This window comes from Equus przewalskii, chromosome 10 (genome assembly GCF_037783145.1).
Source record: "Equus przewalskii isolate Varuska chromosome 10, EquPr2, whole genome shotgun sequence".
In the NCBI taxonomy this organism is placed as follows: Eukaryota; Metazoa; Chordata; class Mammalia; order Perissodactyla; family Equidae; genus Equus; species Equus przewalskii.
Window position 1 is genome coordinate 32521207 of NC_091840.1, and position 26682 is coordinate 32547888.

The 26682-nt window shown below is 58.5% G+C and overlaps 1 protein-coding gene across 14 annotated transcripts; it reads right to left on the reverse strand.

The window, feature by feature from the left end:
* Positions 1–440: 440 nt before the first annotated feature.
* On the reverse strand, positions 441–26682 carry TSPOAP1 (TSPO associated protein 1). Of its 14 annotated transcripts, none has more exons than XM_070562266.1 (32): positions 25486–26682; positions 24555–24662; positions 24143–24271; positions 23394–23573; positions 22654–22839; positions 21322–21399; positions 21153–21236; positions 20817–20906; positions 20512–20634; positions 20173–20277; positions 18721–18771; positions 18310–18330; positions 17275–17479; positions 16486–16658; positions 15171–15286; positions 14774–14883; positions 10795–11625; positions 10474–10625; positions 9770–10147; positions 9446–9685; positions 8921–9106; positions 7486–8331; positions 6747–6825; positions 6497–6648; positions 5840–6008; positions 5399–5443; positions 4965–4997; positions 4673–4776; positions 4516–4587; positions 4164–4274; positions 3430–3491; positions 441–1665 (listed from the first exon to the last, which is right to left on the reverse strand). In XM_070562266.1, the coding sequence occupies exons 1-31, from the start codon at positions 25813–25815 to the stop codon at positions 3462–3464; spliced, it is 5517 nt and encodes a 1838-aa protein (XP_070418367.1). In that variant the 5' UTR covers positions 25816–26682; the 3' UTR covers positions 441–1665; positions 3430–3461. The 14 variants fall into 14 exon arrangements, with proteins under 14 accessions (XP_070418367.1, XP_070418366.1, XP_070418362.1 ...); XM_070562265.1 differs by having other exon boundaries at positions 5399–5470; XM_070562261.1 differs by having other exon boundaries at positions 16486–16766.

A 26682-nucleotide genomic window follows, 5' to 3' on the forward strand; every position in this document is an offset into this window, starting at 1 on the left:
CATTTCCAGTCTACTGAGAGTCCTCCTCCTTGCTTTCAAGTGGAACTGTGGATGGTGTTCGTTGACTTGTTTGGTTGTTTTTTCTTACACCTATTATTTCTATGAATTTGGTGTAGGGAATCAAGATTACAGGGTGTGTTCAGTCGACCACCTTGAAACTGATGGCTTCTCTCTTTGTGTCCCCCCGGTCCCCTTGCCCTGGTCTCTTTCTCCCTCCAGGACCCTGCCCCAACTCTAAACATCTGGTCCCACAAGCTGAGACTCAGGAAGCTGCCAAACCTTCTTCTTAGGAAACAAAACTCAAGAGTTGCTTGGTCTGCTTGGTGTCATTAGTTTTGCCCCAGTCACCCTTGGATGTAACTTCTGGGTTCCGAAGTCGAGTCCAAAGCCCAGCATGACCTGCTCCTTGAGGAGTCCTTCGCCCCAGGTAGAGCCCAGCATGGGTTTTGTGAAAATAGACTTTATTATAATAAAATGTCTTTTTAAACAAATGCCCCCACCATTCCACACCCATGGAGACCAAGGTGGGGGTGGGGCTTCAGTGAAACAGCCTCCCACCACAGCGAAGGGAACATGCAGAGACACTCACCCAGCCGAGGGCAGGGGAAGGGTGGGTAGGGTAGAGTGGCTAGCCCCCTCCCCCACTCTGAACAGGGAAGGTATGACAACAGGTGCATAAATCTGTCCTTTTCCCCAGCCCCAGACTCAGACAGGGGCCAGAGGAAAACAATGCAAAAGAGAAATTGAATCCGATGAGCAAAATAAGGCAAACCCTACTCCTGCTTTCTGCCCACTGGCCCCCTGGGTCTTTGGGGGCGGGGAACACACAGGGGCCAGGAGACCAGGCTGGCAGGAGGGGTGGAGCACTATGGGGGCGGGGTTAGGCCCGCTTTGGCATGGCCTTTCTCCTTCCCGGGCCTGTGCAGTGGAAGCGAGATGGAGGAAGCTGGACTGAGGCACTGAGTATGTACATATATACACGGCTCCGCCCCCCCTGCCCCATGGGAGGTGGAGCTCAGGAGAATCCAGTGCAAACTTTCCTTCAAGGGAGGGAAGACATGATCAGGATAGTCAGTGCCATCAGAGGGGACAGGCCCCTCTCTCCCCCCAGGGGGCCCCCATCCTGGGAAAGGGCCACAGAAGGGACTAGCATAGCGTGGTGGGAACCAAGGCCTAGGTGGGTGGCCTAGGAGTCAAGAGTCCTGGGTCCAGTCGTGGCTCTGTGACTGAGGTGCTCAGCCACCTTGGCCACGTTACTCCCTCACTCTGGGTCTCAGTTTCCCCTCCTGTAAGAGGAAGGTGCCCTTCCAGAAGACTCATCCTTAAGGATGCATCTAGCTCTGACCTTCGCCAAGTTTCTGATTCCCATCCAAGTGCCACAGTGTTAACTCAGGAAAACCGGAGTCCATGGTCTTCCCCACCCAGCCGGGACGGTGATCTGGGGGCCCCAGGGGACCACGTCTGCCTGCAGGATGGGCCTCAGCATCACTCCTTCTTCCCAGAGCCCAGTTTCCTGAAGAGCTGCTTCCCCTTGGAGAGGAGACCCCGCACCTTCTCTCTTGTGCCCTGAGGCCCCCCAAGTCCAATCCTGGGGAAGCTGCCAGAGCCAGGGGCACAGGGCCAGCCTGGGGGCTCTGGGGGTCCTTGTGTTGAGCTGGCCCGGTCCTAGAACATGAGAGAAAAGGGCAAGGTCAGGGCCCAACTCCCTGCCCCACCCTGACTCCTGTACCCTACAACCTCAGGTGCCTGCAGCCCCCTTTGTCACAGAACCATGGTGGAGAACCAGAGCCCCACCCCCCACCACTGCCCCACACGTATGGAGCAGACAGGTGAGTGGGTGCGCTGGTGCTGAGGGAGCACTGAACTGGAAGTCTGAAGGGACAGACGCAGAGTCTCAGTTCTGCTCATGCCCACTTGGGACCTGGGCTAGCCCCTCCCTTTCTCTGGGTCTCTACATGGTGCTGGGCTGAGAGATCAAGAGTCCTTGGACCTGACCCTCGGGATGGGTACTCCAAATTCCCCCATGAGATCTCCTCCCAAGAAAGGGAGCTCAAGGACAGGACCGCTTAGAGGCAGCCGTTCCCTCCAGGGAGGGCAGTTCCTGCACCACCTCACAGACAGAAGGAGAATGCGGGTCCAGCCCAGCAGGTGCAGCGCCCCATGTCCTTCAGGGAGCGGAGCTAGTGCCCACCCACAGGGAGGAGATCAGGACTCTAGCTTGAACAGACCCTGAGAGTGGGCATTTACAGTCGGGCATCACTCAGCCCCCATCACTAGCTCTGGAAGCTGCCCTGCTCCCTCCTTTAGCATTTCTCCTTTGCTGAATCGCCTCCCAGCTCCATTTGCAACCATGAGTGGCTCCCTCTGCCACAGGCCCACCCAGACAGTGGTGCTAGTGGCCCAAGGACAGGTTGGGCGAACGGGAAAGCCACCAGGAAGCCTCCCCCACCCATATTCCCACATCCCCACCTGTACTCACACACCCCCACCGTGACCTCCTGTGCCTGGCACAGCCAAATCAGGTCTTGCCAGCCTACATGTTCCCCACCCGCTGCCCCCCACTCCCTGTCTCAAATCCCTACCTTCCACCAGATCCTGGCAGTCTCCTGGCCAGAGCCAGCTAAGGAGCCCAGACCAGAGGCAGGAGAGCTGGGTACCCAGCCTGGGGCCCACTCTCACCCGAGGCCCTGGTGACATGGCAGGGCCTGCCCACAAAGAGGTCTGCTAGCACCTAGATGTCAGAGCATCTACTGCCAACCAGCCAGGGCTGACAGCCAGCGAGGGAGTCCCAGGCCCTGCCCACTCCCTCCCAGGGCTCCTTCCACAACATCCCAGGAGAGAGGGGTTGCTGAGGAAACAAACAGAGCCCCAGAAATGAATAGTTTGGGGTTATCTATGGACTCCAACTGTTTAAGTTCCCGTTTTATTCCCCTGAGGAGAGGAAATAAAGTTGGAAGTAAAATCATGCATCTGATCCCCTAACAGGTCATGATGCAGAGGACAAGGGCAGGAAGACCATTATTACTGGTGGCATTACACTGTCATCCTTCTGTCACCAATAATAATCACAATATTACAATACCATAGTCATATAGTATCATAATATGCTGAGGAGGCATGTTTATGGATGTCACAGAACATTCTATAAGCCGCATGTGCTATAGAATATGAAGAGTCAGCTAATGTGGACATTATATACTAAGATGACATGGGTTCCTATGACAGCTGGCACTGCCCAGGGTGAAGGCAAGGGGAAGGGATGATCCTATATCCAAACCTGGCTCATGGCAAGATCTCCCTCCCCCATTCCCTGGAAGAAAGCGGAAGAGCCGGGTCAGCTCCGGTATTCAAGGCAAAGGAGCACCGTCTGATTACGGTGACATGGGGAGTAGGGGTCGTAAGGACAGAGGGGGCCAGTCCCCCACTTACATGTTGCTCTCTCTACATATATCTATCTCCATCTAGCACTGGACTCTTCTCCTTCTCGTTCTCTGAAGAACAGGGAACAAAGAGAGGAGATGGGTTATGGACAGACCCACACACTCTCCGCCCAGTCACAGGTAGCCCAGGTCACAGGGGCTGGTACTGCTTTGCATAACCTTTGCCTCGGAACTACTGCAGATGGAAACCCAGGGTTTTCTGGTTGGGGCCTGGCCTCTTCACCCTCTCCCTGTCCTGTGAGGCTGGAGCTTAACTGTACTCCACTCACCCCAAGGAGAGGCAGCCTCTAAGAATGCGAACCCAGGAAGCTGGGCCTTGCTGGGCAACCAGCTTTAAAAGGCACCTGGGAGACAGGGAGATCCAGCAGGGTGGGAAGGTCCCTGAAGCCGGAGCTATGACTGGCTAGAGGTGTGGGGGGGACGGGGGTCCTTTTCCACAAGGCCACCTCACCTGTATCGGCCCCAGGGTGTGGGCAGCCAGGTCAGATGGGCAGGGGGTCAGGGTCGCAGCCATCACCCCTCTGCAGAGAGGGGCACATACTGGGAGGGAGCTGGCCCTGGCCAGGCTCCCTCTGGGGGTAACTCAGGAGTTCCACCCTGGGCACAGAGCTCACCTGGATCAGCACCCGGCTGCGCCCCTCCCTCGACACTATCCTAGCCCCAACACCACACCAGCAGAGAAGAGAACTAACTGCTGAGCTGGGAGTCCAGCTCCTCACTGACCTGACTCTCAGCCTGGGGTGTCCCAGGCTCCCTGTCTGAGCTGCCCGCCTCAGGCCCAGGGCCCTCCAGGAAGTTGGATGGAACCAGGCCCCTCTGTCCATTCAGCTCGCCCTGGGGAGGAGAAGCTGGTAAGACTGAGACAAGGAAAGAGGCCTCAACCCCACCCCCTTGACCCTAAAGCCTCTGGGGGAACAGCCATGGGTCAACATCACTGTCATGGAAGGTGACTTGGTCCATTCCTCCAGGCTACCCTCAGGAACCCTTGCTCATCCCCCTCCCTGGCTCTGGGAGAGCCCTTTCTGAAAGGGGTGATGACATGGGGTACAGCACACCCCCACCCCAATGTCCTCACATAGTAGAAACCATCATCGTCCATGCCCCCGAACACAGTAATGACGTCCCCTGCCCGGAAGGGTAGCTCTGCCTGTGGAGAAACCAAAAGGCAGGTGTCAGGCCCAGGGAGGCCCTGCCACCACCTTGCTTGGCTGGGCTCAGTCTGAGGGTCTCACCTCCACATCCATGTTGGGGGAGCTCTCCTGGGGATTGTAGTCAAATGCAGCCACCATGGAGCGGGGAGCTTTCAGGCTGGCAGAGGAGACCGGCTGGGGGAAGCCTGCAGGCAAGGGGCAGAAGACTCACAACTCTCTCTAATCTCCCACCCCATACTATCCTCCGCACTGGAGGCCTGCTCACCCCCTAGTCACCACCTCCCCACTAGCTGTGGCCCCTGGAGAGAGGCCAGAGGGGCCGCCCCGCCCCACCTCTTTCCCCAGTCTCCCCTGCACAGGGACAGCCCCTCACCTGCACTGGGCTGGGCAGGGCCTTCTGACTCAGCTGTGGAGAGAATGTGCGTGTGAGCCCTGCCCCTCACTTCCCTCCTCATCCAAGGCCGGGGTGGTGCTGGGCAGGCAAGATGCTCAGCCTCATACAACAGAGAAAGATGCTCAGAGAGTACATCAGCCCTGGCCTTTGGTTTTGGTAGTGAACTGAGGCCCAGAAAGGGTAAGTGACTTGCTCCAGGTTACACAGAATTTACTGTCAGGTGCTTTTGGGAACAGAGGTCCTCTATCCCCGTTAGGAAAAAACCTCCCACTGGAGGGGATGGATGTGGGTGCAGGTCTGCTCTGATTCCCTTCACCTGCTCAAAACTCCAAGTGTGTCTCCCCAGAGAGCCCAGCAGTGCCCCCGCCCCACTCATCCTCACAGGCCCCCGAGGGAGAAGAGGTCTCACTCACTTTTCTTGGAGCGGCGGGGCTTGGGAGGAGGCCCAGCTGTGCGGGCTGTGGAGTACACAAAGGGACAATGCCCTGATCCAGGAAGGCAAGTAGACGTAAAAGAGAAACTGAGGCAGGGGAGCGGGACAGGACAGTGACTCTGGAGTCTCCTCTTGGGACTGCGCCAGGGTTCCTATGCTCATCTCTAAAGGGCATTCCTCTCCCATCCCCGACCTCCAGGATCCAAAACACATGCCTCATCCCCCTGCAGCAGACCCCACTCCAGCTGGTGAGCTCATTGCTCTGGCCACAGTGGCCTTAGCCTCTGCGAGGTCCTAGTGGCTCCGCTAGACTCTGGATAAATGAGGTGCTCCAGCTGCTCCAGACACACAAACTGCTCAGGAGGGGTTGAGTTGGAACTGGGGTGCTGGGAGCTGGGTGAGGGACAGCAGCAGGTCATACCTGAGCCCTCAGTGAGAACATCTGGGGACAAATAACCCCGCTGGAACAACTGTTGTCTCCCCACAAGACTGTCCACAGCTACCTCAGCCACCATGTTGCAGGGGATGTAGCCTGTCCGGCCCCCACCTTCACCCCGGTAGAAGCCATCGGCATCCTTGTCCCCAAACACCTGGAGGCAAAGACCAGTTGTCTCAGGAGGCCAGCTCAGCTTGTGCCCTGCACCCCAGGCCCCGAGCCCCGCACACCACACTCGGAACTGCAGAGTGCTCTCCCTTTCACAGGCCATGGGGCAGGAAACAGGGAGAACAGCAAAGAATAAGGATCAGAGGGCGAGAGAAAATAGCCCTCTCCATATTATCGTCACCCACTGTCTACACGTCCATCGACCCAGCCCACCGCAGACGGGATCTCCTGAACCTCAGAGCAACAGCAAAAAGCCGTGAGGTAGACACTAAGATCATCCCTATTTGACCCGTGAGGAAGCTGAGGCCCAGAGGAGTTAGTTAACCTACTCAAGGTTACATGGCTAGAAGTGGCAGTCAGGATCCAACCCCACATCACCCAGCTCGAGAAGCCGAGTTCTCACCCATGCATGGCTATAATTCCTCCAGTGCAGGAAAGGAGGGAGGGGGGAGGACCAAACGGTGAGTCAGTCACCTTCAGGATCTGGCCCTCCCGGAAGGGGAGCTCCTCTTCCCCAGCATCAGGGTTGGGTGACATTGACACAGGGTCATAGTCAAACAGGGCCACAAAGACCCTGACAGGTAGGTCCTGGTAAGCCAGCACTTCTGGGGGACTCCTCGGAGGGGCTGTGGAAAGGATTGGGGAGACAGCAATGACAATCAGCTCTTGCCGAGGAGTTAAGAAAGGCCCCCTCAGCCTAGCCCAGCCCCCACCAGGTGCTCACCCAGCTCGGTGGGCCTGGGGGCCCGGCCCCCTTTCCGTGGGGGGCCCCTCTGCCCTCTGGGCTCCCCCGACTCTGCTGCCTACAAAGAGAGGGGAACAGACGGCAGAAGTGACGCGTCACTCCTCTGGCAGGCACCTCAGCAGGGACAGGACCCCATATGCACTCCCCCAGGCGTGCCCATCAGCACAAGCAGCGCAGCAGAGCAGGGACACAACATTCCTCTCCTGGAGCCTTGGCCCAACCTCGCTGGAGACATCAGACACCCCCACAGGGGCAGGAAGGACAGGAGGGGAGGCCCCCACTCTAGCCACCCCAGAAGATGCATGGAGTAGAGGGGACTGAGGCTGGATCTCAAAGCTGGCCGAGAAGCAAGGAGCGTGTGAGAGGAGGGCCTTTCTCAGCATCAGGGTTGGGGGATGCCGGACGGACATCATAGTCAGTGTCTTGAAGATGTAACTAGCTCAGCAGAGGAAAGGCCACCCTGCCCGGAGGCAGGGGGCTGGTTGGCAGCAATTGGTGACTAATGATAACAGAATATTGTGCGTCCCAGTTCCGATCAGCAGAAGCAGCAAAGCAGTGGAATGTGGGTGGGAGGAGGCAGGTGAGGGAGCTTGGAGGCCCAGCTCCACCTCTGCTGATGGAGGCGGCAGTGTGGAATGGGTGTGGCTGGTGGGCAGAAAGCAGAGCCACCAGGTGGCAGCAGGCGGGGAGCTGCCCAGGGTGGGAAGTGGGCACGGACCCGGGAGGGTTGCTCCTTGGCTCTGCCAGTCGCACTGCGGCCTCTCCGTTCTGGCTCCCCTTTCTCCCAGGCCAGGAGGCGTGGGTAGGGGTTGAGGCCTGAATTGGCCTTCAGAGGCCCCCTGGGCCTTCCTATAGGTGCTGTGCCCCAGGCTTCCCCATCTCCGAGGTAGCAGGAGCTGGTGATGCTGACGCCCCCGCCGCCCGCCTCCTGTTCATCCTCAGAATCATATTCGATGCTGATTTCCAAGCATTTGGGAGAAAGGCAGCTGGCCAGGCCAGATTCTGGGGCCAGGCCCCGGGGGCACCTCCGGGAAGGGGCCGGCCGCCCTCTCCCACCAGCCTCTGGTCCACCCTTGGCACCCTCGCCCACAACGGGGGCCCCCCTCTCCCGTGTGGGGCCTGGTCGTCCAGAGGCCTGGGGCCCGCAGTTGCTGAGAAGTCGGCTGCAGTGTTCACGGGGATCTGGGGACCGCCTGCGGTTTGGGGGCTTCTCGGGGGAGCCATTTCCTCTCTTCCAGCTGTTTCCACCAACTAGTCCGGGCATGTCCTCCAGGCGGTCCCCAGCCCTGGAGGGCTCAGGAGACAACGGACACGGGCCAGGTCCTCGGGGCAGACTGCTGTCACAGCCCAGCCCCAGCACTGCAGGCTCAGGAAGGCCAGGGTCTCGGGAAGAACAGCCAGCCCCTGGCCTCTCTTTGTCCTCCTCATCCTCCTCATCCTCTTCCTCCTCCTCCTCAGGGATGCTAAAGAGCTTCTTGCTGCAGAACTGCTGGAGGGGCAGCTCCAGGATCTGCTCCAAGACCTCCTCGTCGCTGTCAGTCTCCCAGATGGGGTCGGGCTGGGGCTGGGGGGTGGGGGGAGGAGGGCAGCAAGAAAGAGAGGTCCATGGGGAGAGAAGAGACCTATGACCTTTGCCCTCAGATGAGGGCAGGGGTTGCAGGCAATCCCACAGTTCTCCCTCAGTTTTCTCCAAGAGGAAAGACCAGAGAAGGAGGCTGGCCCAAAGTCACACAGCATGCCCAGGGCAGAGCCAGAGGAAGAATAAGGGACACACCCAAGGAACAGTGGCACAGATGCTTGGGCCCCTAAGGGACAGGAGCATCAGGGAGCAAACTGTACCCGTAATAGCAGAGAGGCCTCCCCACCCCCTCCCCAGAAGCTCCCAACACAAGGCTCTCAGATGGCCAGGGTGCTGCGTCTGGTGGGCTAGGGCAGGAAAAGGTGCAGAAAAGAGCTCCTCATTCTCCCCTCTCTTCCCAGGAGGGCAGAGGCCAACCCTGAGCCACTTCCTATCTGCTGCTTAGGACAGGGCCCAGGCCACACACCTAGAATGCTGCGGGCACTCAGTGACGGCTGGAGCAGTGCTGACACAGGGGGTAGAGGACCCTGGAACCCGAGGTCTAGGGCCCACCAGCTCTTCTGCACCCCGTTACCTTGGCCCCATTCTCCCTAATGCAGCTGCCAGCAACCTGCTTCTGGAAAGAGCAAGTCCTGGAACCCAGCTCCTCATCCTCTTCCTCCTCTTCCTCCTCCTCTTGGATGTCTGATAGATCTGAGTTGCGGCCATGGTCCACAAGGGAGTTCACCAGACGGACCCCGAGCTCCGCCGTGTCCTCCCTCTGCAAGAGGTGAGACAAAGGAGGAGAGAGGGAAGGACAGTGAGGGGGATGGGCGGCTCTGGCAGGGTCAGCGCCAGCCAGAACGAAAGTGGCCCTTTGGCAGAGGGAGAGAGGGTCATGCCCCAAATAGGGGGCTCACACAATGGGTGGGCGGGGAAGAAGAGGATGTTAGCCAAAAGGGAAAGAGAAATCTGGAAAGATAAAGTGACAGAGAAATAGACAGACAGACAGCACAGACCAGAGCAGAGAATAAGAGGAGAGCGCAACCAGATTTTGGCAGAAGGCAGGGAGGCAGGCCCTGATCCTCTGAGGTGGGCCAGTGTTTCCTCAATCCCATACCTCAGCCCTGGGCCTCAGCCCAGACGCTGTGTCTCCTCCGCAGCAGGCCTCAGCACTGGGCACCCTCTGGGCCAGGGCTTCCTGCGTAGAGCAGGGTGCTGGGCAGGCCTCTCCTGCAGTCCACTCGGCCTCCTCCTTGGCGAGTGAGGACGCTGCAGGGCCAGGAACGGTCTCCCTCACGGTTGGCCCACTGGCCCTCCTGTCCTCTGAGGCACCCAGCACAGCTGCCCCAACCTCCTCCTGGAATGGAAGGCACTGAGGAAGGGCCCAAGCCCAGGCCCTTCTCCCAGCCTCCACCTGCTTCCGCCCTCCCCAGCCGGCTACCTGGGAGCAAGGTGCTGGGAGCTCCTCTTGGGATCCTTTTGGTGTCTCTCTGGGAGGGCTTGCTGGGGGGCCCCCAGGGGGCTCTCGAGTTCCATGGGGGTCAGGGCACCGGAGGGGAGAGCTGGGGTCTCCAGGCCCTGGAGAAGCTGGAGCAAGGGGTGGTCTGGCCTCCGAGCCTGGTCGTGGTGAGGGGCAGAAGACCCTGGCTGGCAGGCAGGCCACAGCCAGGGCTGGGGCGACAGGAGCTGGAATGGAGTCGGCTGACTCGCCATGGGGTGACATGGTACGTACAGCCACCTCACTGCACACCTGCAGCAGCTGAAGCTGGGACAACTCCACCAGCACACTGCCTGCTGTGGGCGAGGCCACCTCCATGATCTGCAGGATGGAGGAAGCACAGGAAGCACAGGAAAGGGAGGCTGAGATGGCCAATTGTGATGACACAATGACAACAATGGCCAGGCCCTGTGCTAAGCCCATGGCATGCCTTATCTCATCTAATCATCCTGTCCACACAGTGCAGTGGTTTTTGAATCCCAGTCATCTGCTACCAAACTCTGTGCTCCTAACTAATCTGCTACACAGTGCCCAAATGCCAGGGGCCAGGCATCCCTGTGCCAGGCGGGGAGACTAGGCTTCTGAGAGTGGCAAGGAAAGACCCCACATCCTGCTCCCAGAGTACAGGGAGAGTGCCCAGGCCATACCTTCTGCCCATCAGCATAAACGGCATAGCCTGTGACACGGACGCCATTGGAGGTGCCAGCAGCATCAATTGTTACTGGGAGCCAGCTGATGATCAAGATTCCAGGTGAGGGCCCCGGCTCAATCTGCACATCCAGGGGGGCATCAGGTGGGCCTGGGGAAAGAGAGGCACAAGACACAGTAATGTAGGACACTCGGCACCAGAGATACCAGCCCACTTTGCCATTTCCCTGAAAACGCAAATAGCAACAGCCTCCCCTCCACAATCACCCATGGCCTGGCCTCCTGGGTGTTACGGACAGTCAATGCCCAAGCTGGCATACCTGCGGGCAGTGTGGTGAACTGCAGTGTGGCAGCCCGCTGCTCCGGCCGCTCCCAGCCTGGTTCCCAGGATCCTTGAGGTGGGAGCTGAGCTTCCACTCGTGCCTGATAGAGTGTACCAGGCCGCAGGTGGCAGAAAGTGGCCCAGTAGGTGCTGGGGCAGGCAGGGGGGCACTCTTCCCCATTGAGGTAGATGGCATGGGCCAAGTTGCTATTGCTGGGAACCCAGGTAATCTCAGCAGATGTGGCTGTCAGTCGATGGACCCGCAGCTGAGTAGGTACCACTCGGGCCTGGGCACCCACCACCAAGCAGCAGCGCAGAGGGTCGGAGCTGCCCCGACTGGTCAGGGACTGTACAGAAACACGGAGGGCCCCGGCCCGCAGGTCCAGGTCCTCAAGCACAGCCTTGGGGGGCACCCCAGGCCCCAGGGCCTGACGCAGCTCCCCATTCACGCAGATATGGTAGCCGTGTAGCTCCACTTGCTCAGGAGGTGGCTCCCAGGCCAGCACCACACTGTGGGCCAGCTGCTTGAGGATTGCCAGATGGCGGGGGTAAGGCACAGCAGGAGGCTCACCCAGACCCTCAGGCAAGGGGCTCAGACTAAGCTCGTCCCCTGCAGCCTCCTCCTCTGCTCTGGGCTGGCTGCGTCCCCCGCTGCTCTGGCCCCCACTACTGCTGCCACCCCCACCTCCGCTCAGGAAACTGAGTTCAGGGCCTGAACTGTGGGATAAATCGGCCAGCTCCGGAGGGAGGGAGGTCAGGAGGTCGTCGTCGGACACACGCTCTACAAAATTGGAAGGGACCAGGCCCCTTCGGCCATCCATAAGCTCCCCTGGCAGAGGGAGGGCAGGGAAGGGGAAGACAGAGAGGAGGTAGAGAAAAACCAGTCCAAAAAATGCATTTTAGCAATGGTTAGTGAGTGATCTTAAGCATTTGATTCAAATCAACATTTACCTGTTAGTGCTTTTGAAAGACAAGAGCAGTCAAGAGCTGGATTAGGGAGTTATTGTTAATATTCTAGGTGTGATCACAGTATTGTGGTTATATAGACAGAGCTTCTTAAATTTTAATGTGCATATGAATCACCTGGAGATTTGTTAAAATGCAGATTCTAACTCAGCTAGGTCTGGTCTGGGTGAGGCTGAGATTTCTGCATTTCTTTCTTTTTCCTAAAGGTATGCTTTTTGATGAGGAATATTGGCCCTGAGCTAACATCTCTTGCCAATCTTCCTCTTTTTTTTTTTCTCCCCAAAGCCCCAGTGTATATCCTGGTTGTATGTATCCTTCTAGTTCTTCTATATGGGAAGCTGCCACAGCACGGCTTGATAAGCGGTGCATAGGGATCCGAACCGGCGAACCCTGGGCCGCTGAAGCAGAGCACACAAACTTAACTGATACCCCACCAGGACAGCCCCAGATTATTCATTTCTAACAAGCTCCCAGGTGACACAGATACTGCAAGGATGTAGGAGAATGTCCATGTTCCAAGGAGATGCATGTTGAAGTATGTCTAGGTAAAATGTCATGATGTGTACAACTTGCTTTTACGTCATTTTTCTTTGTAACCCACATATGGAAAAGCAAATACACCAAAATGTTAACAATTGTTGAATCGAGGTGGCAAGGATATAGGTGTTCATTGTTTTATTCTTTTTCTGTACATTTGAAAACTTCCATATTACGCAGCCCTGAGGAGTAGGGGCAGGGGGCCCCCTCAACTTCCAATTGTGAAAAACAGACATTTTCAAAGAGAGAGGGAAGCAACACCTGGTCATGGCAGGGGAAAGAATCTTTAGATACAGAAGACATAAGTGCCAAAGAAAAGAGTCCCCTGTGGGTGCTAGAAGGGATTAGGCCCCACAGCAGGCCTGGGCCTGGGAGCATGACTGGTGGTCACTCCAGGCAGCGGCCAAAAGTAAGTTGTGTTACCTTGTGCCAGTTCCCCCAAACACTCGTCAATAGAGTATTGTAAATCATTCGCTGTTGCTTGAGGGATGTGAGGGAAGGAAGAAATTGGGCACACAGCATGTCACGTCACAGCTAACTTGGAAGAAGGAAAGAGATTCCCAGGAACAGATGAGCTGGTGACTGCTGAGCCTTATCAGGAGGAAGGGGAAGCACAGGCCCGGGTGGAGGGCAGAGGGTGTGTGTAGGCAGTCCTGAACTGCTGGAGGGCCCGCGAGTTTCCCCTACACCCTCTCTCTCTCTGCTTACACTAGGAGCAAAAACAAGTATGAAAACTTAAAGAAGACACAATAGGGACTGTCAATAAATTAAATAATATAAGCGCTGTGGTGGACTGAACGGGGGCCTCCCAAAAATATGTCCACGTTCTAACCCCTGGATCCTACGAATGTGACTTTATTCGGAAAAAGAGTCTTTGCAGATGTAATTAAGTTAAGGAGCTTGAGATGAGGTCATCCTAGATTATCTGGGTGGGTCCTAGATGCAATGACAAGTGTCTTTATCTCGCACAGGGAGAGACACTGAGAGAAGAGAAGGAGGCAATGTGACTACAGATGGGGAAACTGGAATGATGTGGCCACAAGCCAAGGAACACCTGGAACCACCAGAAGCTGAAAGGGATGAGGAGTGGACTCTTCCCTGGAGCCTCCAGAGGGAGTGTGGCCTGCCAACACCTTGATTCCAGGCTCCTGGCCTCCAGAGCTGTGAGAGAACACACTTCTGTTGCTTTAGCCACCCGGCTGGTGGTCACTTGTTGCGGCAGCCCTAGTATAAGTACTAGTGCTAAGGAGGGTGACATTAAAGCAGGAGCCTTCACACTGAACAGACCCACAGCCCTGAAAGGCTGGCACTGGAGCCTGGGTCTGAGTCAGGCACAAGCTCCCGAAGTATGTGCCCCCAAGAGCGGTCCAGGTGGGACCAGACGTAGAGGAAGGAGCCATTCAGCTAAAGTTTGATGAGCAACATGGCCCCACATCCTACACTCAGGTGTCTACATGCCTTTAAATCTATCCCAGATTGTAAGGTTCAAATCTAGTAATTTGTGGTTAGTTGATATTTATGGTTTTGCTGCCCCCTTCCAAAAAATTGTATTGGTTTTTTGGTTGGTTTGTTTGTTTTTCCATTTTAAAAAAGCTGTTTGGGGGGAGCTATTTAATCCCGCTCTCTGTTATCCGCCCCTATGGGGAATTTAGTGTTTACCATCATTCCCAGCAGCTACTCAAATAACAGGCGTAGGGCCCGGGGAAGAGACACCGAGAAGGCTCTCAAGGCCTGGCCTTACAAACCCAAAGCTTTGGGTGTTGCAGACCCAGAGCTGATCTCTTTTCTACATCCCCACACATGGTTACAGCCCTTGCCCTGCCCTGTCCACACCTCATCTCAGTCCCCACACAGTGTCATCCTCCCTGCCGCTGAAGGAAGCAGCCTGGTACCCAGCCAGGGCCCCCTGGGGGAGCCTCCCAAGGCCATTTCTTCTGCAGGCCCTGCCCTGTTGCCCAGTCTGAGTAGTGGGGCATCTGCCTTGGTTGCCCCATCTCCCCACAGGCACTGGAGAACTGCCCTGAAGCCCACGCCCTGAGAACTGCTAACCACTTGCTAACACCCTTTCCTGGGCTCTGGACCCTGGTTCCTCCTCCCCACACCCGACTGGAGTCCAGCATCAGAACTATGTTACATGCTTGACCTCGAGCATCACTCGTGTTAAACACTGCCATGCCGTGTCCCCCAGCACAAAAGCAAATTTAGCCAAAATTTCCGATGACACTCTGCCCATCATCTAGACTGTGGTAGGCCCTGTCCTGCCCTGCTTAGGGCAGACCTGCAGTCAGACCGGCTGCCCCCTTGTCCCAGATCCCTTCCTTTCCCTTTCCCCCACGGGCTCCAGGTCTCCGCACACCTTTTAGCTGAGTCTGAAAAGTTATGGTGGGCTGAGAGGATATGGATGCGTGGAGGTCTCTAGGAAGAAGAGCTTAAAAGCAGGGGAATGAACAGACTGTTCCCTGCCACCTTCCTACCTTCAAAAAAGCCATCCTCATCCATGTTGCCATAGATGTAGATATATTCGCCAGCAGTAAGCGGCAGCTCTGCCTCTGGATTCTCGTTGGGGCCCTCGAAGGGGTTGTAGCTGTGGGGGGAGGCGCGGAGGAGGAGGAAGATAGCAACCAACATGCTGACTGCCACGTCCCAGCTCCTCTCCCCCACGCACTCGGCCTTTATGGGGACTTGGTTGCCCATCTTCAGCCAAGCAGAGCGCTCACTGAGCCCACCTCAGCCCAACTAGGTCAAGAGGACTTGTCCACTGGGATCCCTGCACCCCACCATTACCTCCAGAGGCCGCTATCTTCACTCAGGCCCTTCCTCCCAGACACCCCAAATGCTGGGGGGGATGGGGAACAGGGGAGAGGGGCCCACCTGTAGCGCGCTAGGAAGACCTGGATCCTGGCTCCTCCCCGGCTGCCCTCCGGCGCTGCTGGGAGCAGGGACACACTGTCTGCCTCCAGCTCCTCCACCTCACTGGCTGTGTCCACCTGGGGACAAACAGAAAGGGCCAGTCCTCTCCAGGACCCAGGGCCAATGGCAAAGCAGACAATGGAGGACCTGTTGCTTTGAGAAGGGAAAGTGAGCGCACACTGGACAAGGCCAGCAGCAATGAGCCCTGATGTTTTCTAAATCAGCACCTGAACCAGCAGGCCCTGGCAGAGCACAGCTGGCCTGGGAAGGGGGAGTGGGGATAACCTGGCCTCCTCCCTGAGCCCTGGCCTCTACTGCACCAGCCCAGTAAATAAGACCACTTTCTCGGAGAGGGGGCCAGCCATGCTGGTGTGGGGTGGCTGCCCAATGGCAGTTTGTCTCCTTAAGGAAAAACCCAGCAAAGCACTCTGAGTGTAAAGAGCTGGCAGCGAGCACGCAGAAGGGGCTGAGAAGTCCCTGAGAGGGGGTCACTGCCAGGGAAAACAGGGGCAGCCAAAGCCAGAACCACCGTCCTATCCCACAAGGGGGCAGTAGAGGCCCAGGGCTGGGTTCCGCCACTTTCCACAACCGTGGACATCAGGGCTGCTCCTGACCTTCTCCCCTCCACTTTCTGGAGTTTGGGAGGTAGAGAGGGGGACGAGGTGATCAGAAGAGCTGTGAGTGACGCCCAAGAACTTGGTAATAATAATAGCTGCCATATGTTAAGCACCTTCTGTGTCCCCCAAACTGAGCAAGGCACTTTCCCTATATTTTTTCATGTAATCCTCACAACAACCTTACAAGGCAAGTTTAATTAGCTCCAAAATCCAGACAAGGCAACCAAAGTCCAGAAGGGGTCCATGACTTGCCTAAGACAAAGTTGGGATTTGAATCCCGGAACCTGTGCTCTTTCTCACACAACCATCTGCATCTGCTACAGCCGCTCTCATGAACAGTCTCATTATGTGGATCCTGGCGCCATAGTGTCTCCCTCCAGCCAGCCCAAGACTCTGGGGCTTCTCTTGGCCCCAGAGGGGTGGGGCTGGGTGACCCCAACTTAGGGCTTTCAGGCGGCCCCGGAGCGCAGGACAGACTCCACCCAAGCTCCCTGCCCACAAGGAGGAGTCCACAGGCCCTTCTCTCCAAGCACCTGGCTCCACTTCCCGACATGGGCCAGCAGCCACCCAACTCCTGGGAATCCCAGAAGAGGTCAGGGCCAGCTCTCCTTCTCCCTTCCCCAAGGCTGAGCAAGACCCAGCCCCTCCCCAGCACTGACCTCAGGCGTAGGGCAAGACTTGGGGCTGTTGTGGATGGACTCAGAGCGAGAGGAGTTGGAGAGAGACTCTGCCTTCTTGGCGGTCCTTCGAGGGACCCCAGCAAGCGTGGCAGAGGCAGGCTCGGAAGACTTTGGGCTGCAGCGCCCTGGGGAGCCCGGTGGGAGGTCAAGGTCTAAAGAGAAGAAGGCATGTGGGCCTGCGGTCTGTGGCCTGAAGAGGGACCAGGGACTGAGGGTGGAGCCTCTTGGATAGGGAGCCAGGCCCTCCACAGCCAGGTTTCCTTACAAGAAGGGAAATATTTAGGGGAAACTTAGTAAGTGGAGGTGGAAGTGACTTACACACATTGTTTCACAGGATCCTCAGAGCAGCTTGCCGAGGTGCATGGAATTACCCGTCTTACAGTTTAGGAGACCATGGCCCACAGAGGTGAAGCAGCATGCTCAAAATCATGGGACTCTTCAGTGAGGGGAGCCGGGACCACCAGATCTGACTGACCCCCTCCCCTGACTCTTCACCAGCCCACACTGCCTGCTACTGACTCCCAGTGCCCAACTCCCGGCCGTGACCACAGAGGTCTTGAGCGGGAGGAGCAGTGGCCTGAGATGCCTGGGCCAGACTCTGGGAGAGCCACTCCCGTGGGCTCATTTTTTTCCCACCAGAGCCTGGTTCTAGCCAGGCCTGGCTCTAACTTGCTGTGTGAGTTTGGGCGAGGTGCTAGCTTCCGCTGACCCTATACAAAAGCCCCAGGTTTGAGGATTCCAGGCTAATGTCAGTGGGGTGTACCTTACCTTTGGGGCCAGACCCCCTGCAGGGCTGGGGGGTAGAGCAGCAGCAGGGGGGTGGTGGACGGTCCCCAAGGGTACTGCAGCCCAGGGCAGAGGTGAGCAGATCCAAGGGGCCAGGGTGCAGGCGGAAGGCCTGGAGCTCCTGCGCCAGGAGGCTGAAGCGCTCAGTTTGGCTGCGGCACTGCTCCTCGAGCTCTCGAACCCGGACCTGAGTCAAGACCCACCATGAGCCACCAGGCCCAGCAAAGCAGCCCAGTTCAGCCTGTGCCGTCTCCACACAGCCCCACACCAACTTCAGATCACATCTGCCCAGCCCCTAGGCCTGGCACCAACCCTCCACCTGGCTGCCCCATTGCCCTTAACAGTGTCTGAGCTGAGGGTGGAGTCCTGGGGCTGTGGGACAGCTGCACTCCCTACCCGCCTCCAGAGAAGGGCTCGACCGGCCTCCGCGCAGCACACCCTCACACCCCAGGCAGTGGCACTTCTGCTTCTGGCTGCTTTCTAGGCCAAAAGGGATTGCTCCCACCCCCAGCACCACCACCAGCATCACCTCAGAAGTTTTCTCAGCTCCACTGCTTGTCACCCTCCCACAGTCAGTGACCTAAATCCCTGCCCTCAGAGAGGTCCCCAGAGAGAGCTCACATGGGAGCCGGGGCATCTTTGTGACAGGAACAAGCCAATTCTCAAGAATATTCCTCAGGTATCAGGAGAGTCCCAATATTAGGGGCTCTCCCTGGCCAAGAGATCACGGGTTAGACTGGTAATGAACTTCCTCATGGTCTGAATGGCAAGGTTTTAGAGGAGGAAAGGCCCCATGTCTGCCAGGCACAGTGGCAGGTCTGAGACCAGGGGATGGCCCACATGTCCTGTAGGAATCCCAGCCCATCTACGGAGTCTCAGGTCTGCTACCGGTCACACCCTCCTCTGGTGGCATGAGGGTTGGGACCACGTGGACCTGAGGGAAGAGACGCAGCTCAGCCAGCCAGGAGAGGTGTGGGGGAGGGGACAGCCAGGGAGGTCGGGGTCAGGAGGCTGTACCTGCATGGAATCCAGGGTGGACTGCACAGAAAAGGAAAGCAGAGGAGAGTTAGAACCCGTACCCTGTGGGTCACTATCCAGAGAGGGAGGGAAAGAGGGAGGGGCCCACTGGGTCCACTCCCTGGACTGACTGAGCAGCTCTTAAGTGGAAGGCTATTTCAGGGTGAAGGCAGCCTCCAGGGGTAGGTGGCAAAGGGACACTGCTGCTCAAGACTAAGGAGCCCCTGCCCTGCTGTGCCCCAGCCTAAGAAACAGGCCAATGGTGGAGGGGATTCCCCTGGGCCCTGGAGTATTTAAGGGCCCTTCTTGCAAGCCCACACCCATGACACTCACACCCACACAGTCCCCTCCAGCTCTCTCTGAACTTCCCCCACAAGCTGATGGGGCTGGGGTCACCCCTAGGGACCCTACCTCCAGCAGCTGCACGGCGCCTTCATGTTCCCTCTTAGCTTCCGCCTGGGCCTACAGGTGAAATGAGGCAAAATGCTGGAGGAGAAGGATGAGGAAAGGGGTGGGATAGAGGGAGATGAAAGGGAGGGGGGCTAGGAAGGGCAAAAGGAAAGAAGAAAGAGGGGGAAGGGAGAGGAGAGGAAGAGGGCAGGCGGGCTGGGAAGAGGGAGGCTGAGGGCCCCTCCCTCCCGAACTCCCACCCTGAACCGTGCCTTAGGCTAGAAGGCAGTGTGGCCAAGCAGACGTGAGCCTGACATTGCTCTCTCTTTGGGGAGCATCCACCCTCAGGGTTTCCCTCCTACCTCTCCGGACGCCCCGTCTCAGCCTCTTCTGCCTGCTCCGTCTTCCACCCCTTTCGAACGTCAGGGTGCCACGGGGCACAGTGCTAGGCCCACTTTATACTCTACACTCTCTCCCAAGGGTCCCATCTAGTCACATGACTGATACACTGATGACTCCAAAATACATCTCCAAGACCTGCTTCCCCACGACTCCAGGCTCCTAAATCCAGCTGTCTATGGACATCTCCACTTGCATGTTAAACATACAACCCAAACTTGGCCAAAATAGAACTCAGAACTCAGCATTCCTTGCCTCTCAAGTCTGTTGCCCCTTCATCCCTCACCTCCTGGGGAGTGAAAAGCCCCACCCTCCACCAGGGGGTCACAGCAAATGAGCGACAGAGCTGGGACTCAACTGGAATCCCACAGTGACTCTTGTTGATTCTATCTCCAAAACGTATTTCACACCCATCCGTCTGTTTCCCCTTCATTGCCTGCTGCCTGGTCCAGGCCATCATCTCCCACCCGGAGTGCTTCCACAGCCCCGACACCTGACTGCCCCGCTTCCACACCCCAATCCACCCCCCACAGCGCCGCCAAAGTGATCTGCTAAAATGACCCCTTGGATCATGCTGGGATCTTTCAACAGCTTCTAACTGCTCAGAGAGCAAAATATCCAAACTCTTTCCACAGCCTTTAAGGCCCTGAGTGATCTGGCTCTCGCCTACTCCTGCTGTCCTGGCCATCTCCACACTGCTCTTTCCCGATTCTGTCCCCCTATCTGGAGTGCTCTTCAGCTGGCTCCTTCCTGCCCCTGAGGGATTAGAGGCCTTCCCCATCCACCTCTCTAAAGTGGCCCCTCACCCCACCCCAGTCACTCTCTGTCACGTCACCAGTTCTCTTCCCCCCTTGCACTTGTCAGTGACGGGGACCATCTCACTCATGGATCTGCTTATTTGCTGATCGGTCAGGGACCTGGTCTTTGCCCACCACTGTCCCCCAGTGCCTGGTACAGTGGCTGGCATGCAGTGGGTGCTCAGTAAATGCTCACTGAATGAGTGGATAACTAAGCTGGGGTCCAGTAGCCTACCACCCCTCCCTCACTCCTGCCCCTTAGAGACACTGCCCTCACCTGCTGCAGCCTCTGGACCTCCTGCTGCTTCTCCTGCAGGCTGAGCCGAGCCTGCTCATACTCGACCTCCAGCTGCTGCCGCCGCTGGGCCACCTCCCGCATGTGCTGAAACACAAGACCATGGGTCAAGGCCAGAGCCCCACTCCACTGTTTCTCTAGAAGATGCAAGACAAGGGAGCCTCAGACACTTAAAGATACCCTCTATTGAAAAGGAAACTGAGGCAGAGAAGGAAAGGGGCCGGTAGCACCAAGACTGGACCTTAGTCCCCAGCACCCCACAAAAGGCATGTTCCACCATCCAGGGACAAATACCCTCCCCTCACCTACACAGTCCCTCACCTTCAGCACCTGCTCCAGGCTCTCCAGCTTGCTCTGCAGACCCTGGCTCTTGCGAAGGGCTGAGTCCCTCTCTTGTGTCACCCCCAGGAGCTGGCCCCTCAGCTCCGCATTCTCCCACTCCACCTGGAGACCGGGAGTGGCAGGGCGCTGGGCATGTGAGCCTTGTCCCACCAGCTCCTTCCCCAGAGGGAATAGAACCCTTTGTACTCTAGCCCAGTTGGGGGTGGGGGAGGAGCAGGCCCTTGCCCAGGGACAAGGGCCCTAGTAGGAGCCCACGCCCCACAGCACCTGGGCAGAGCCGCTACCTGCTCCTTCTCTGTGGCTCTCCCACTGAGCCGAGAGTTCTCCTCCACCAGGCGGGCATTCTCATTCTGGGCTTCTCTCAGCTGCAGTTCCTGAGAGACCAGAGGAGCTCTGGGGGGGAGTGGGGGCCCAGCACCCACATTCTTCCCCTCTCCATGCAGAGGACCCTGCCCTCCCAGACAAGGCCCTCCTCCCCCACGTGGAATCTGCATCAGCCAGGAAAGGAGAGCCGTGCAGAACAGGAGGGAAAGAGGGATGAAAGCAGAGCCGAGGGAGCCCACCACCTGGCTGGCTGGGGGAAGGGAGGAGCTGGCCTCCAGGAGGCCCTGAGAGCTCACCAGCTCCTCACATCGCCTCTGCTTTTTCCGGGCTTCCTGCTCCAGGCTTTCGCATTTCTTCCGCTTCTTGCTGAGTTCTGACTCCTGTAGGGTCAGAATCGAGGGCCCCTCATGCAGAAAGACAGATCTGTCCACAACAGGTCTCCTCCAGCCTAGACCTGAGACTTACCAGCTGCTGCACCCTCTGCTGTTTCTCTGGCTCCCCTAGGACCACGGGTGGGCTTTCCACATCTTCCTGGAGTGTGGCCTGGAAATGCCCAGAGGCAGGGGGCTGGCACCTGAGAACAGGGCTCCAGGACAGCCTGCCCCCAGCCTAGCCTGTCCGTGGGAGGTTCCCACCCCATCTCATAGTCAGCAAAGAGATCCCTGCCCAGGAAGGGGGGGGGTGCTGTCTTCCCACCCCCTCCCATCATCTCCAGCTGATGTGGAAGTGCAGAGGCTGCACCCCTGTGTCCTCCAGACATAGTGCTTTGAGATCCTGAGACCCATGTGTGCCCTGGGAGATGGGTCCCTTATCCAGGCCAAAGCTTTCCCTTTTTAGCTTCCATTCCAGCAGCAGCCCTGCTCTGCACTCAATAACTGTCCTGGGTGTCCTTCAGTCACTGGCAGAGAAGTAGGAGGCCGCCTGGGCCCCCAGGGAGGCAGTGTTTCCAGAGCCAGGGGTTATGAATCAACCAAATCTGGGCTTGGCCTAGAGCATGGCAGACCTGGCCAGACCCTCCTCCTGGCTTCCCCCAAGCCCACCCCATCGCACTGCCCATTTATCTGGGCGAACTCTGGGGGAGGACAGGTCTTCATGGGCTGTGCGTCTCCCTCCCTGGGCCAGGCAGAAGCGCAAAATCTGAGCAAGAAGCACCTCACACCCTGAGGCCTTGGTCGCTATGGAGTCCTTCCTCCCACCCCTGAGCCCAGAAGAGGGTGGATCTAGGTGCTGCCCAAGCAGAGAGGATGGAGAGGAGACAGACCTCTAAGTTCTGGGGGTCCGGGGTGGGTCACTAACCCTCGCGACAGGGGCTGCCTAAGCCCGGCGCCCAATGAGGGTCGCCCGTACCTGGAGCCGGGGCGGACGCACCGCCTCCCCCCAGGAGCCAGGGCCGGGCTTAGCCGACCAGGCGGGCGCTGGAGGGGGCGTCCCCGCGCTACGGAGGCAGCGGGAGGCGGCGGCGCGGGCTGGGGCCCCGGCGGCTGCCAGGGCAACCAGGGATTTGCGGCCGGGCCATACCACTGGCGACGCGGCAGGGGCGGCAGGGGCGGCGGGGCGGGCCCCGCAGGGCGCAGGCCTGCAGAAGGCGGACCCCGAACCCCTGGGGGCGGGCGCGGCGCAGGTAGGAGCGCGGGGAGGCTAGGCGGTGGATCCTGCCCCCGGGATCGGGAAAGCTCCACAGCCCTTGGAAGGCTCGCCACTACCAGATCCTCGGGGCTCTGAGTGCGGTGTAGGGGGAGATCCCGGAGCCGCCCCAACCCCCCATCTACACACACCTGCCCTTGCGCGGGCGCTCACCTCTCCCGGGGCCCCGGGGGCGGGCGCCCCTGCTCTGGCCGGGGCAGCAGGGCCCGGGGGCCGGGGCGGTGGGGGCGGCTCCTGCTGGTTGCGCAGAGCGATCTGCCTCTGCAGCCGCAGCACCTCCCGCTGGGACTCGCGCAGCAGCCGGTCGAAGTCCCGCACGTGGAGCCACTGGGGGCCCTCCTGGGGTGAGCGGACAGGGAGAGGAGTCAGGCCTAACCCCTGCACGCCCCACGCCATCCCCAGCGGAGCCCGCCCTCCGCCTTGCTGGAGGGGCTTCGACGCGCGGGAACGTGCACATTCTCCCATGCATACATGCCTGGTCATCGGTGCGTGCGTGTACCGCCGCATGCTTCCGCTAGCCCGTGTGCAGACATTCACAGTAATTCATTTACTGGGCACTCATAGTGTGCCCAGCACTGTGCTAAATGCCTTGAAAACATCGCTTCACACAAGTGCGAGGTATTTGTGGATTCCTACAGCTAGACACACTGGCATACAGCCTGAAGCCTGAAGCCCAGAAATTCCCAGGTCTGGGACTCATGGCTCCACCCCCTTCAGTTCAGGCTCCTTCTCCCTGCTTCCACCTGGGCCGTTGCCAGGGGAACCTACTCCCCAGCAGCCTCCACCTTCCCGCTTCATTTGCATCTCATTAGCATCTCATCCACATCCCACACGCCAGGCCGGCAGCCCTGTGTAGGGCTGAGCTAGAAAGGGTGACCAGGGCCTCCTCGCACCTTGCCGACCAGGGTGAGCCTGGCCTGCAGCTCCCTGCACTCTCGCTGCAAGGCAGCAATCTGCTTGTCCTTGGCCAGCAGGACGCTGGCTGTCTCACTGAGGTCCTGGGCTCGTTGGCGGGCCAGGGCCTTCCGGCACAACTCCAGGCTGGCCCCTGGACGGGGCACGGGGGCACTCACCTGGCCAGAGGAGGGGTAAGGCCAACTGTCATCTGAGGGCTGGGGCACTTCTCCCACTCCTCAGCTCCTCCCAAAGGAATGGTTAGGATGAAAACCTAGAAGTGTGGCCTCCTGCTTCTACCCTGTGTTTGGGGCCTCAGGGTACCAACAGCCTCACTTGACCCCATCCCAGCAATCCTCAAGCAGGACTGAAAGAGTTAACTGCACCTCCTAGTTTAGGCCCAAAGGATGCTGCTAACTAGGGCTGCCAATGTGATGGGTCTTCATCCCTGCCCCCACCAGCTCTGCACCCAGAGATGAGCTCAGCGGATGGCTGCAGCCAGCACCAGCACGTGGTCATCCAGAATCCTACTCCCTGGCTGCTCAGGAACTCCCTGCCCAGCCCTTCCCTCCCTCCTGTAGCTCCAGAAACCCTCAGCCTCCTAGCCTGGCGAGCATTTGCCCTTCTTATATCTCAGCCCCTGGCTCCCAGCTTTCCTGGGTGCTAAGAGTCCATTACTCCCAAACCCCACTCCCTCAGGCCCAGCCCTGGCTCCCCTCTTCCCTGGTCACCCAGCCTCCATCCTCACCACCCTAAGGTTAGTCTCCTGCAGTTTCCGGGCCCTCTCCTCCAGGCGCTTGGCAATGACCGCCAGCTCCGCGTTCTTCCGCTTCAGCCTCCGCACCTTCTCCTCCGTCTCAGGGAAGCTGCTCTTCCTCTGATAAGGGGTCAGCCAGAATTGGGGTATGTGTGGAGCACCCCACAGACCCAATCCTAACTGCCCAGGCCTTGGGCTAGAGCCCTAGGCTCCCAGTGGGGTCCTTGCAACTCTAGGTAGGGATTTATCCTCTCTGGGTCTTAGGATCATGTCACTTGCACGTAACCCCCAGTCGGAGGGATGTTCATGGGATGAGGAGGATGCTGAGGCGGAGGGCCGGGGTGTCAGAGTCTGCCTTCCCCCAGCTGCAGTCAGGACCCAGGATTCGCTTTCCAAGCCTCACCAGCATTTGGTTTTCCTCCTTAAGGATGGCACAGCGCTGCTGCAGCTCCCCCAGGGCCCTCAGCAGCTCCAGATTGGGTCCGTCCCCGAAGCCCATGTTCAGCTTGCCCTGGCATGGGAAAGGACAGGGCACAGCAGCTCAAGAACCCACCCTACCTAGTCAGAGCCCTCCATATGGAAGCATTCCCCCTCTATGGTCCAAGGAGACACGGAACTGAGAAGATTCTCCTCACATCCCAGGCCTTCAGTGGGGAGCAGAGAAGGCCCAAGAGAAGGGGCTGTTTAGTCTTCACTGCCCACACTGCATCCCGCAACACTGGACTCCTCTCTGCTAGTCCCCAATTCTTCTCATCCCTGCCCATCTTCCTCTCCTGGGAAATGCCAGCTTGAGCTCCCATCCTCACCCCTCCAGGCTCCTCATGGCCCCTGAGTTCCCTTCCCTCCCCCAAAGTCCTGGTCCCTCCATCTTCTAACCTTCTGCAGGAGACTGCTCACACCCACCCCAAACCTCATCCTCCCTGGCTCAGCCCAGCACCGAGCCCCGTCCCCTGAATCTGCTTCCTCTGGACTCTGATTCCACCAGACACCTCCACACAGCCCCAGTATACTCCAGCCCCTGAGGACAGAGACTCACGGAGGAGGAGACACAGACAGACAGACAGACTGTCAGAGAGACTCACAGAGGGAGGGGGTAGGGGGAGGGCCAGATGTAGACAGACAGGCAGAGAGTCAGAAGGACAGACAGATGGCAAAAAATGGAGCCACTGAGATTCTTGCCCAAAGAGGGGAGGAGAGACAGTCACAGAGACGGACCACAGACAGAGGCAGGCTCGGAGAGGAGAGGTGGGCAGAGGGTTGCATCTCATGCCCACTGGAGGGCATGATGAGAGGCCCCCCACCTCACAGACCCCAGCCCTCCACAGCTCCCTTACCTCAGGAAAAACCTCCGCCTCCTCATCCTCCAGCATCGGGCAGCTGGGTACGGAGCTTGCTGCTTGCTGCCCCAGGCTGGGCAGCTCAGTTTCTGTTCCTTCAGGGTCAATGCCCCCCACAAGTCGGGGGCTCCTGGCTCCCTCGGGCTCAGAGCTCTCCTTAAGCCCCAGTTCTCCAAGCTGCAGAGCTGCTGGAGTATCAGCAATGCTTGGGGCTGCGCCTCCAGGTTCGCTCCCCTGGCCTGGAGTCCAGCTCTGCCAGGCGGGCAGTGCCCATGGCTCCATGGCTCCAGGGTCCCCCGGCCGTGGGAGGGATGTCAGTTGCTCCATGGTACTGCCAAGGGGCCCCAGGACTCAGACCGGGGGACATCACCCAGCCAAGTGGAGGGGCTGGCGAGGGTCATGCCAGGCCAGACCCTTTCTTCTCTGAGTTTTGGCTTCACCGAGTCTCCATCCAAGGTTGACCGAGTTCTTCCTTATCCACAAAGAAGGCTGCAGGAGTCGGGGCTGCCAGAGCTGGAGCTGGGGGTATGCAAGCTATGTTTGCTCGTGGCTGTGTGTGTGTGTGTGAGTGTGTGAGGAGCAAGGGTGTCCCTGTGGGGGCAGGGAGGATGTGCAGAGGCCACCAGCAGCAGCGCCTGGGTGAAGATGTGCGTGTCTCCAGGTCTGTCTTGCAGGTCAGCGTTGTCTTGTGTGTGTTTGGAGGATGGGTGCCCCCTGTCGTATGTGTTGGGGGGTAGTGGTTCTGTGTGTCACTGTCTGTGCCTGTTTTGGAGTTACCAGTTGTTTCCGTGTGTGTGGGGGGGTGTCTGTATTGCAGGGCTGTGGCAGTGTGTGATGCTGTCGCTGGTTGTATCGGAGCGTCTCAGTGTTGTGCAGCTGTGTGCATCAGTGTCATTGTTTGTCCATCAGCGTCTGTGAGTCTGGCCATCCATCACGACCCCTCAGCCTGGCTAGGATCCACAGGAGCTGCTGGGGGTGATCCCCAATGGTCTTCTGTGGTCCTTTATCTCCTGCTCGTCTCTCCGCTGCTGCTCGCTAGCTTGCTGGGCGGCCGGGCTGGTCCTAAGGAGGCCTGGGTCGGTGGGCTGCTTGCCTCATAGTCTCTGTCCCTGCTGGCTTCAGCTCTGGGGAGTGCAGGGGTCCCCTACAGTCCCAGAGCCCCGAGATGGTGGGCGCGGAGGAGGGCTGAGCCTC

Coding starts and splice junctions, on each gene's coding strand:
- TSPOAP1 (XM_070562254.1), bottom strand. CDS start 25,815: ATGGAGCAACTGACATCCCTCCCACGGCCGGGGGACCCTGGAGCCATG. Junction 10,148..10,473: donor TTTATGCTGATGGGCAGAAG/GTATGGCCTGGG, acceptor TCCATCCTGCAG/ATCATGGAGGTGGCCTCGCC. Junction 6,009..6,496: donor GGGAGGGCCAGATCCTGAAG/GTGACTGACTCA, acceptor CTTTGCCTCCAG/GTGTTTGGGGACAAGGATGC.